The sequence below is a fragment of the Euleptes europaea genome, chromosome 16 (assembly GCF_029931775.1).
Source record: "Euleptes europaea isolate rEulEur1 chromosome 16, rEulEur1.hap1, whole genome shotgun sequence".
NCBI classification, from domain to species: domain Eukaryota; kingdom Metazoa; phylum Chordata; class Lepidosauria; order Squamata; family Sphaerodactylidae; genus Euleptes; species Euleptes europaea.
The window spans coordinates 35,438,269-35,450,463 of NC_079327.1; the positions used below are offsets into that span (position 1 = coordinate 35,438,269).

Sequence of the window (12,195 nt, forward strand, 5' to 3'; positions counted from 1 at the left end):
AGGCAGGATGGTGCTGCTGCAGTCATCTTGTTTGTGGCTTCCTAGAGACACCTGGTTGGCCACTGTGTGTACAAACTGCTGGCTTTGATGGTCCTAGGTCTGATCCAGCAGGGCCTTTCTTACGTTCTTATGAGAGCATTCTCGATGGTTATTACATGAATTTTTCTCGTTGCTCAAGCGTGAATATGATGACTGGAGGGGTAGGCCTCACCCTGGTGGAAATAAGGTGAAGGCTGCCATAGCTGAGCAAACCTTTTTCAATGGGTTTTTGGGGTATGGAGTTTTTATGGTGTGGCTTCCCAATCTTGGTGGTGGTCATCTTTCTGGGGTCATGCCCCCCCTTTTGGTGCTACGGCTAATTTTCTAGTGCAGCACCAGGCTATGGATCGGCCTTTTCAATTGGCAATCATAACGCTTAGAACGGGGACACAGTTGGAGTGTAAGTCTTACCCCGTATCGCGGGGTATAATATCTCCTTCACAGCTACGCACATTTCCTATGGGAGTTCCATTCTCCTGGGGCACGACTGCCGCTAAAGTTGTGGCCTCTGTGCTTGGGCCATTCGGGCCGTGACCGGGATCTGGTGTGAACACTGTATATGGACACAGCTAATGGCAGAAAGCATCCGTTAACATGTCTCTCGTTTCAGCTTCAAGTTGGGGAGAGGTCTGGAACCCTTGTACATGGCTGCAGGCACTAGAACTGTACAGTCACAGCCCGCAAACAGCTCCCAGTGCTGTCTGGATCATGCAGTGCTCCTGTTTTCATATGCCCAGGTCTGGAACCCTTCTGCATGGACGCGGGCACCAGAATTGTACAGTTGCAGCTTGCAGACGGCTCCCAGTGATGTCTGGATCACGCAGTGCTCCTGTTTTCACATGCCCAGGGTAACACCGACTGCCGTTTTTCAGGGTCAGGAAGGAATTTTTCCTACAGGCCTAATTGGCCAGTGGCCCTGTGGGTTTTTGCCTTCCTCTGGGCAGTGGACAGGGGTTGCTTGCTGAAAAAACCCAGGAACGGGTTTCAGAGCAGAGCTGCTTCTCCAGGTTATGTGTGCAGTTCTCTGTCGTTGTGAGGGCCCAGTGTGGAGATGCGCTTGGACATTCCTCGTGGCAGCCGAGACCACTGTCCCGAGAGCAGGACCCGGCTGACTGGAGCATGAATTTGAGCTCCATGCTGTTAAGAACTCTCCCTTTGTTGGTCGCTGCAGTTGGAGTGTTGGTGGGAGCAGGGCCGTAGCCCTGCTCTTTGGCAGTTTTCGGCATGGGGACTGATCCAGGCTGGGAAGAGGTGCCTTTCCTTCCCATTTTGGGGTGGCCATCCGATCTCTGGATCCGGCAATCCAATCTCTGGATCCGCCCCCATGCTCTGCCATGCCCCATCTGTTGTAATCAATAAAGCTGTGGCCATTTATTTCCCAAAAGTTACAGTTGTCTGTGTGTTTGTTTGCTGTTATCCTTTCCCATGGAGCCGTTTGCCCGTGGGACCACAAAGAAAAGAGACCAGAGACTGGATGGAGTTGGCCAGACAGGTTTGAATAGAGAGAAATGATAGGGATCCCAGAGTATGAAGGCACATTTCGGTAGGGCTGTTGAAAAAAAAATTCGGTATAGTTCGGCTTCGGCAAAATTCGGCCCTTTTAAATTCGGGCCGTGCCGAAGTCCAAACTCCCCCCGCTTTGGATCCCCGAAATTCAGGTGAGATCCAGAGTTCAGGGGAAAATTCGCCCCCCCCCACCCGCACCTTCAGGGGGCTTCCCTGAAGGCGCACGGGGGGCCCTTTAAACAGATCTGCACCTCCCAGCTGGGAGGCGCAGATCTGTTTAAAGGGCCCCTTGCCGCCTTCAGGGAAGCCCCGTGAAGGCGCGCGGGGGGGGGAGCCAAACCCCAAATTTATTTGCCAAACACCCCGAAGTCAGGGGATTCGGCTCCCCCGTTTCCCGGCTTTTTTTAAATTCAGTTCATCCCGAACCGGAAACCGCCAAAGCGGGGGAAATTCGGCGGTTTTTCAGTTTGGAACGAACAAATCAACAGCCCTACATTTCGGTGGACCCAGAAACAAATGGGCAATCCATGCAAAAATGTTTATACTGACATCCTAAGGGCTGTATGCCTAACTACCACCAGCAACCTGGCTGCAGCATTCTTTGCTAACTGCAATTTCCAAGTCATTTTCAAGGACAGCCTTACACAGAGTGCACTAAAGGAGTCAAGTCTCAAAGTTACTGAAGCATGGATTACAGTAGCCAGATCAGGTGTGTCTAGAAATTTTCCAAGCCAAGCACATTCACGAACAGAATGGTGGTATCCAAAAAGACCTACTTAGTTCTGAACTGAGTCTGCTGAGCGGATTCACCACATCTACAGCAGGTTATGTGACACACACACCTCCAAACCCTCATCATTACTGATCCCCATTATTTTTGTATTATCAGGATTTAATGTCAGCTTGTTCTCTCTCAACCACTGGACCACAGCTGCCAGGTACCTGTTCAGTACAGAGGCTATTGCATCTGAAGGCATATTCATAGATATGTAGTTGGTGTCATCAGCATAATGATAACACGAAGTCTCAAAACTTCCAGAAGTCTTCCATAAATATTAAAAAGTATGGGAGATAACAATGAATCCTGGCAAAGAACTCTGTATAAATTCCAGCTTGTAGATTCTTCCTCCCCATCATCACTTGACCTACATTTTTCTTTTATTGGTCTTTATAAGATCAGAATGTGGAACAGGTTCAACAGATAACAGACTTGTCTTGATTGATTGCTGCAAAAAGATGTAGGTAAACGAAATCGCAAGAAAAAGCCGAGGACAATCAAAAGTTTTCTACTTGTTTGATTGCATTAAAACAGGTCTTTACTGGGACAAAACAATATGGTAAACCGAACAAAGACATAACATAATCATTGAATGGAAGCAATAAATGTGCTTAATTTAAAGGGAGAACTCTGTTTTAAAATGAGCTTGAATGCCCTGTTGTTATGATTTGTTCTTGTAAGATAGAAAATTCACTTTTATATGAATTTATCAACCTCTGTTTATCTGACAAATTGACTTTCCTCTGAGTCACAAAGCTCTGTGTTCTCTGCTCTAAAGAGGCCACACTGTAATTACGTGGGTGCTTTATCAATGAAATATTAGTTTTGTCTGGCATTCACCTTTAATGCCTCCCCCTTCTGCAGTAACAACACAGTGTAGACTCTGCATTATGAGTTTATATTTGCCTTCTATCGCATTTTCTCTATTTAAAAACAATACAAAAATCATAGCTATACTGTCTCAGCAACACCGTTTCTACCTTGCAACCATTCAGGTGAAATACAGCCATAATTTGAGACTGTAGGTTTCTCTGTTGCTAGTATGCAATCATGATTTAGAACCAAAGTGGGAATGTAGGGAAACAGAAAGTGGGGTGGGAGGGGAGCACACATATACCCTCATGTCGCTTATCCAAAGAATACATATCGTGCAGTACTATTTGGCACAATACTTTCTTTCACGGAATTAAGGAGAAAGCATGAAATGTTAAACTTATTATTACTCAATTGCTAGGCCCTAGTAATGAAAGGAAGGAGAAACAGATGGCTCAGCATATGCAGCTTATAACAGTGTTCTGTTTAAATGAAGAATGTATTGAAAATAAAAATTTGTCACCTAACATTTTTAGGGCAGCACTCTGACTATTAAGCTTTTACTGTTAAGAGCCCATAATTTTAAATGAATTAATAAGATATTTATTATATATTTATGGAGAGGGTTCAGGCCCTCTCTAGAATTTTAAAAAAAATGTATAAAGTGGAAATCTCAGAAAACAGGAAATTACTTAAATGCACATGATAACATTTCATAACTTAAAATGCTAATGGTAAAAGTAGAAGTTGTAAATATAGAAACACAAGAGGCATCTTTATAAAGGAGACTTAACTGTAGCCACATTAGCTACTTTACTGATAGCTTAATGCTGAAGGAACTAGTGGAACAAACTATTGCAGGATTCTTACTTTAACAATAGTAGTTTGGTGTTCAATTCAATTTAGTTACATTGAAAAATCTAGCAATCAGTTCCATCATAGCCATAAAAATACTGTTTTAAAAGAGTAGACACAAGGATCCCAAAAACAGAATACCTCCTTTGGAAGTTGTTCCTACAGCCACTGCTGAGGAGATAAGCTTCATTTTAAGTTGAACAGCATCATCTCTCTTCCACAGTGGGATCCACCTTGGCAGAAACCATAACAGAAGCTTCAAGTGCATGTCCCTTGAATGCATAACACTTCTAACAGCCCATTCCTAGGAATGCACCCCTGTGGGTGAAAATCGTCTGGGCGTCAGTGGACTCGGAGTCGACAGGCAGCTGCTGATAAGCCTGAGCCAGGTCGAGTTTGGCGAACACCCGGCCCCCGGCGAGGGAAGCCAGGAGGTGGCTCACGACGGGCACCGGTTAGGCGTGACTTTGGAGCGCCTTGTTAATGGTGCACTTATAGTCCGCACAGATCCAGACATCCTCGTTGGCCTTCAGCGGTGTGATGATTGGGATCTTCCACTGCGCACTCGGAACAGGCTCCAAGATGCCCTGCGCGATGAGGCGATCCAGCTCGGCGTCAATCCGGTCTTTGAGAGCGAAGGGGACATGGCGGGGCTTGAGGCGGGTGGGCGCGGCGGTGGGGTCAATGAGCAGCCGGATGGGTGGGCCTTTGTAGCAGCCCAGCGGGCCATTCCAGATGTCCTCAAATTCAGACCAGACGGCATCAAGTTGGCCTGGTCGATGTGGTGGATGCCCATGAGGTGGATTCCCAGGGCAGGGAACCCCTCAAGTCCCAGGAGACTAGAGCAAGGACCCTTCATGACGATGAGGCGCAGGCGGCGCTCGAAGTGCTTGTGGCGGATGTTCACAAAGGCAAAGCCTCCAACCGGCACCCGACAACACTGGTAGTCAGTGATGAGGATCTCTGACGGCTGCAGCTTGGGGTCATGCGTGCGCCCAAGGTGTCTGCCGAGATGATTGAGAGCGCTGAGCCGGAGTCGACTTCAATCATGCACGGGGCGCCCTCGATCTGGACAGTGATAGCAACTTCCTTTACACCGTGGACCTTGTGCTGGATGTTGTGGCAGCAACGGCAGGGAGCAGAGCACTCCTCGACGGACAGCTCGTGGACGGGCTGGGTGATGCCATCTTTCTTGCCTGTGCCCAACGGACGACCCTTCCCCAGTGCCGCCATGATGGCGTCAAATGGCGTCTCACTCAGTTTAGCGGGAGCCAGCAGGGACTGCACGAGCTGGAAAGTCCGAGGGCCACACACGCTGAAGAACAGCGAGTGTAGCTGTCCCACTCGCTGGGGTGGGCCGTGTCGAATGCTTCCATCGAGCCTTTGGTGGCCATTGTGTGAGGTGCTGCATCTCTTTCGTGCGTCCAAGAGATTTCAGCAAAGGCGAGCCGGCCTGCCTACCAGGCACTGTGAGGTCGCAGAAACGAAGGTGATTTTAGCGAGAGTGATCTCAGCAGGATAGCCGGACTGCCTACCAGCCTTCGTCACGTGGGGAGGACACATGAGGTCAGAGACAGAGTTCCAACAGCAACGCGTTTATTATGAACAGAACAGAACTGGAGAACTGTGGCCAGACCCCCCGCTTATATGCCCCCCTGGCCGCTTGTGGCCACTCTCCCCCTGGGTGATTGGGGGGGAATGATACTAGCGTCCAAGGTGCTAGTGACCAATGGGCATTCAGGAATTTGGATCCTTGGAGAGAACCCCAAGCTCAGCGGGTTGCTCTTGCCTACTGTCCCAAACTACTAACCAAAGTACATACATAACAGCTGACTTTTTGTATCTCAGCTGCCTTAGTTACCAACTTGTATGAAACCATCTGTGAACTTTGCAGAGCAAGACTTTCCCACTTGCTCCTCCCACCACGGACCATTAACACACACACACCCATGCATTTGTTCCTGGGGGCAGCATCAGTGTCAGAGTGGGGGTCTGCAGTGAGAGGGAGGAATCCGTAGAAATCACACACATACATGTACACACACACACACACACACACACACACAGAGAGAGAGAGAGAGAGAGAGAGAGAGAGAGAGAGAGAGAGAGAGAGAGAGAGAGAGAGAGAGAGAGAGAGAGAGAGAGAGAGAGAGAGAGAGAGAAGACTCAAGTTCCATTAAGTTCTCAAAACCATACTGTTGGATACATGACAGTATCTCTGACTCTGATTACCATTTAAACAGATGGCTAGCCTGATCTCATCAGATCTCAGGTAAGCAGGGTCTGCCCTGGTTAGTATTTGGATGGGAGACCCCAAGGAATACCAGGGTTGCTGTGTAGAGGAAGGCACTGGCAAACCACCTCTGTTGGTCTCACCACCTCTGTTAGTCTCTTGCCATGAAAACCCCAAAAAGGGGTCGCCATAAGTCGGCTGCGACTTGACGGCACTTCACACACACACACACAACCTCTGATTCCCTTGTTCTGATCTACAGTGCTTTCTATTTCATTTCTATTTGAACCTTATCCTTCCCTTATTCTAACCTATTCTCTAGTTCATGGCAGGGCAGACTTTATAGTTCTGGGAGCTACTTTTTTTTAAGAGCCTTTGGAGCTTCCAGTTACAAAATGGCAGCTCCATGGGTGGAGCCAATCACAAGATGGCATCTTGTACAAACAAAATTGCAATGTTTCAGAACAGACCTGCTGTGCATGGGTGGGGAAACCATTCCTCTGCTGCTGTTTTCCCAAGCAATCCATCACTATTCCCCCAAACTGTAACTTGCCCTACAGGGGAATAAACGTACTGGTACGTTTTTCCTGAAAGAGGCAAATAGCAACTTTGATGCAATGAGTGAAGTGTCAATAGCACACTTCTTTCCCATCCACAACAAGGGCACATGTGCACATGTTGAAAGAGGAAGAGGAGAGGCGGGTGGGAAAGGGTGCTGTCATTTTCCTATTCAAAACAAAGATGCATGTGTCTCCTCCTCCTTTGCATGAAGAGAGAAACTCTTGTGATTGATAGCTTTAAAGGAAAGGATAAGAAAGGGATTACAGCAGCACTGGGGAAGAGGAAGAGAGCTACTTTTAATTGCTTGGAGAGTGACTCATCACTCCTGAGTGGCCTTCTGCCCACGTCTGCATGAGTAGCTGTTGGCAGCTCATTCGTTATTGATATTGGTCAGAGGTAGTGCCTTTCTTATGGACTCTAACACCAGTTCCTTTAAAAAAAAAACTAAACTATGCTGTATATAATAGAAATGAGTATTCTTTGGCCTTTCCAATGGGCTTTAGAGAGACACTGTCCAAAGTCCATGATTAAAAGTATCAAAATCTGTAAAAAAACAAACAAACCAGTATAGTATACGACATTGTTAACAAGGTCCACTTTCCTAGACTTGAGCTGACAGCTCCGACTCCATCTTGGATCAACTCACATCTTGACAGCCATTTTAGAAGTAGCAATGCCTCGCTTTGGATAAGGTGAGGTCATGGCTCTCCTTAATTGGGCTATGCAGTTCCCGTCCATTATAATAATGAGTGGCCAACACCAGGGCCGGATTTAGGTTTGATGAGGCCCTAAGTTATTGAAGGTAATGGGGCCCTTTATATGTCCAGCTGTCCTTTGTCAACAACAAATTGTCGCTGTTTTTTGTGTTGAATATATGCTATATGGTAATTTATGGACCTAATAGGTATCTAAAGCCATTTGCACATAACAAAATATGTATTTTATCAAAGTAATTGTTGAACTGAAATACAATTAAGAAGAAGTATATTAATAGCGAAATAATTATTAAGCGGGGCCCATTACTTACATCATAGGAGCCTACACAACACAAAACACTGTTGCTGTATGTAGGTTTTATTTTATTTGTTTTTTATCTTATATTTTGGAAATGTACATCCAGGTTTTTTTTCCTTTAAATTTTGTTGGGGGCCCCAAGAGAGTGGGGCCCTAAGCTATAGCTTGTTTAGCTTATACATAAATCCAGCACTGGCCAACACCTCAGGACCCACTGATGGGGCATCTGCATGTCTATTTGTTGCCGTGAAGCCTTGGAAAGCTGGATGCCCACCTTGATCTATCAATGTGATCTCCTCAGCAAATGCAAGTCCTCCTGATTGCAAAATCAGATTATTGTCAAGCCACCATGTGGGCTTGACAATTCTGGGCTTGACAGAACTTATACCCAAAAAATCTTGTTGGTCTCTGAGGTCCTAGTGGACTCAAATCTAACTGTTGATAATTCATATAGACCTTGGCTGAACATCTCCTACCAGCCTACCTCAGGTGAGGGTAAAGCCTCCACCCTGGAGCTTTTGTCCACCCAGGATATTCCCTGACCTGTGTGCCATCACCTTTTGTTGCCCTCCTGGGAACACCCCTCTTTAATCCAATCAGAGTCAGGAAATCCAAAGATTTTCCTGGGCTCACTCTGAATTTCTTTATTTTCCCAATGATTTCTTTTGTGCTGGCTCCTATAACTATAGCTTCTCTGCCAGCCAAAAGTTTGGTAAACTCACCCCTCCACTCACTCAGAGATGCCAACTTCATTTTTATTTTGGGACATTGGGACATCTCCTTGCAAAAAAGGAGCAACCCTCCACTGCCTTATCTTTCACAATTTTCTTTGGAAGCTCTGCTTAAGTGCCTATTTATCTACCATCTTATCCTTGGGCATAAATACTGCTCTCTGGATCATTCCAGTGGCTTATCCTGTAACAGACTTCATGGGTGCAGTTAGAGCTTGCTAAAGCTCAATTTCTGGATCATCAGCTTTGGGTTAAACAGACCCAGCTCAGCAGACTGAGCATAGGAACATTTCTTCTCTTTCGCTGGACTTGGACTTTTCCATTCTTTTCTGTCAAAACTCTATGGCCATTTATGCATGGGAGGTTTTGCCTCGGATTTGCCTCTCTCTAGATGCACATTTTCCCCATCTGAATTCTCAAAACTCTACAGGGGGGGTTATATTTGAGTTTGGAGAATTTGGATGGGGAAAATGTGCATCTAGAGAGTGGCAAATCCAAGGCAAAACCTCCCATGCATAAATGGCATATATATCTCCTTTCCCCTTCTTTATATTCCCCCATACTCCCCCTCCTCCTTGTGGCCATTCCCTAGTGCAGAAGTCTTGCTCAGCTGGCAACTTGGCTTTCTCTTTGTCTTCTGCCCTTTTACTCGTCGGACACATGTCCTTTGGGGCACAATCACTTCATTATTATTACCCTTAAATGCCTTTAAATTCCTGTAGCCTTATAGTTCCTTAAATAAAATCTAAACCTTGTTTTGGAAAAGATCTGGTTGTTACATGGTTATTGGGAGTCTAATACAGACACTTTGAGCTTGGTTAGCCACTATCCAGGCAAAGATTCCTAAACGACACGTTCTGTTCCCCCTAATTGATGAGTGTGTTAGTTTTCCAAGCTAGACAGGCTGGGGAAGCAGTATTGGTCACAGTTCTGAGTGGGTGTCCCAAGCCCAAGTCCACACATGCCTAAGGATACACTTGAAGGGGAGCACATCTGGTAACAAAACATTTTTTGAGGTAGCCAAGAAAAGAAAAGCACTAAGGTTATATCTACCTCACTTATATTAACTGTGCCTTCTGAAGAGCTAGATTTGAGCCCAGTAGCACCTTACAAAGCAACACAAATTTTGGGATACAAGCTTTCAAGATTCAAAGCTCCCTTCATCAGACTCTTGAAAGCTTATACCCCAAAAATCTTATGGGTCTCTAAGGTACTCTGGACTCAAATCTCGCTCTTCTACTGCATATCAATATGGTTACTCTCCTGTTCTTTCTAAGCAGAAGAAAGGGACTTTTTGATAACAAAGCAGCAGTAGGAGATCTGAAAGAACAGGAAAGATTGTGCCAATACTATGGAGTTACACTTGTTTATCCATAACAGAAGGAGAGAACAGCACAGCAACTTACCATTGTAGCAGTGAATGGAATATTGTCAATTAGAGATGATGCTAGAGCAGAGACCCAGAGTACTAAAATGATAGCAACTGTCAAGCGTTGGTCCTCAGGCACCACCTAGCATTAAAAATAAATAAATAAGAGTCCTCTCTGTCCTGGAAGCTGTTCTTTTTGCTACTAAAATTATTGTGTTTATTGCTAGTTCTATTGCTAGAGAGTGCATTCTCCATATAAATGAATTCCAGTGTTTCAAATATTGATGTAAAATCCAAATGTATAAAGTAAACATAGCATAATAATGTTCTCTTAACAGAAACATTAAAAAAGAAACAGAGCTGTTAGAAACGCTAACAGTTAAATGGTTAATACATCAGTGTTATACATAGCTATAATTAGATAATTCACGTATCTTGTCCATTATTAACTATGCATTTTCCTCTTATTTATGCCAACTATATACCACCTTTCCTTCACTAAACGCCAGACAGAGCTTTCCTACATTATCTTTGCAACAACATTTTAAGGAAGGTTTGACATAAAGAAAGTGACTGGCCTAAGTGAGTTTCATGGTCAAGGGCACATTCCTGAGGGGGGACAAAGCTCCTTAGGAGCCGGCGTAACCCTGCAGCAGTGCACGTGCCCACTTATCCTGTGATAAGGGGCACTTACCCTGGCACGGAGGGCATTTACACCGGTGCCTGGGTGGTGCGAAGCTGTGCCAGCCTGCCCTATCAGCACCACCACTCTGGGAACTAAATCCAGGAAGAGGCACATACGCTGGTGTGGGGGGGGGTCCTGGGGCATTCCCAGGGGCGATGCTGCCTTTAGGTAGCCTCCTTACCCCTTTCAGCCCGGGAACGCCCCTTGGTGCGATGGAGTGGCTACACCACCTTTTTGGGTGGCGTAACCCTGCTAAAGTAAATGGGGGCAGCTTCTTTACCAGGTCGCCATGCAACCTCCCCTTCCAGGAATGGCCTGTTTAACCCAGGATAACAGGCACTTACACCATCCCGGGCGCCACCTAGAATGGAATGGTGGCACCAAGGGTCACCCTGGGGAAATAGTTGCCCCTGCGAGTGGGCTGCCCATCTCCAGCCACCTGCCTCTAGGGCTTGATGCCTTCTGAGCTAGGGGGATCCACCTCCCTGTCGTTGGGGCATGGAGAGCCACTGTGAATGCACCTTGTGGGGCAAGCACTGCTTGGACATTCTCCTGGCCATTGTGGCAATGGCATCTGGTCACCTTGGGGCTTTGCTCAGAATGGTGCGGGGTGTCACCGAGGGGCAGACACAAGCGGAGTGGGTCTTGGGTGACCCGTCCCACTATCTACAACCACTGCACTGGCTGCAGGCACCTCCCCTCCGCAGCTGGCGCCTCAACCTGTCCAGAGGGGTACCCTCGCCAGGGCGGGTGCCCCTCTGGCTGCCAATGTTGCCATTGACATGCTGCTGCTCCCCCGCACCCCCGTGGTTCCAGCCCTCCCTCTTGCCCCTTCCAGCCTCCGCCCAGCGCACTTTGCTATCTGATGTTTCAGGTGAAACTAAGGTTTTGGGGGTCGCACCCACAACGGGGGATGAGGGATTGGGACCAGCAAGTGGTGTGCAGTCATCAGCCCACAACCCCGGCGGCTGTTGCTGCATGCGGGGCTACTAGTGGTGGACTGTCATGCTCCCCAGGTGCATGGTTGAGGCCACCCGCCTGCCCCCAGCTCTCTCCTGACCCTCTCCTGGCCTCTGCCAGGTGGGGGTGGAGCCATCTTCCATCACCTTGTCCTGCCCCTCTCCTGGCCTCTGCTGCACTCCTTCAGGGCTGGGTGGGGGCAGAGCCATCCTCCGTCCTCCTTTGTCTTGTCCCATCCCTCTTCCAGCCTCTAGGGCCCTCCCTCTGGACCTATTGGCTGTGGGTGTGCCCGCCCCATGAGATGCTTTGCCTAGTCCTTCTCTCTACTAGGGCCTTCCTGCGGCCCCCTGGTGTCCGCCTGCCTCCATTGCAGCCCGGTTCCTGGCTCCACCCCCTCCACTCTGTCGTGCCCATGCCAGCGTCCACCTCACTATTATTTTGTTTAAAATTCCAAATTTGCAGAGCTGATCTTGGCGCAGCAGACCTCTTAGGAGGCAGATCAGCTGCACTGGCCACAGTTCAAGTCCTCCTCCCCACAGGATTGGGGTGCCCAAATCATGGATATCAGTCTAGCAATGAAATCATTTGGAAAAATATTATGTTTTCATTCCTGAAAGTACATATTTATTGCTTAATCCAAGCAGAAGACTA

The 12,195-nt window shown here is 47.3% G+C and overlaps 1 protein-coding gene across 1 annotated transcript in view; it reads right to left on the minus strand.

Annotated features, from left to right (window-relative positions):
- Positions 1–12,195, minus strand: part of OCA2 (OCA2 melanosomal transmembrane protein) — a 189,131-nt gene that overhangs the window by 37,254 nt on the left and 139,682 nt on the right. Inside the window, exon 20 of the mRNA XM_056861864.1 lies at positions 9,937–10,041. Coding sequence (XP_056717842.1) covers positions 9,937–10,041 — 105 coding nt within the window. The remainder of the gene's footprint in view (positions 1–9,936; positions 10,042–12,195) is intronic.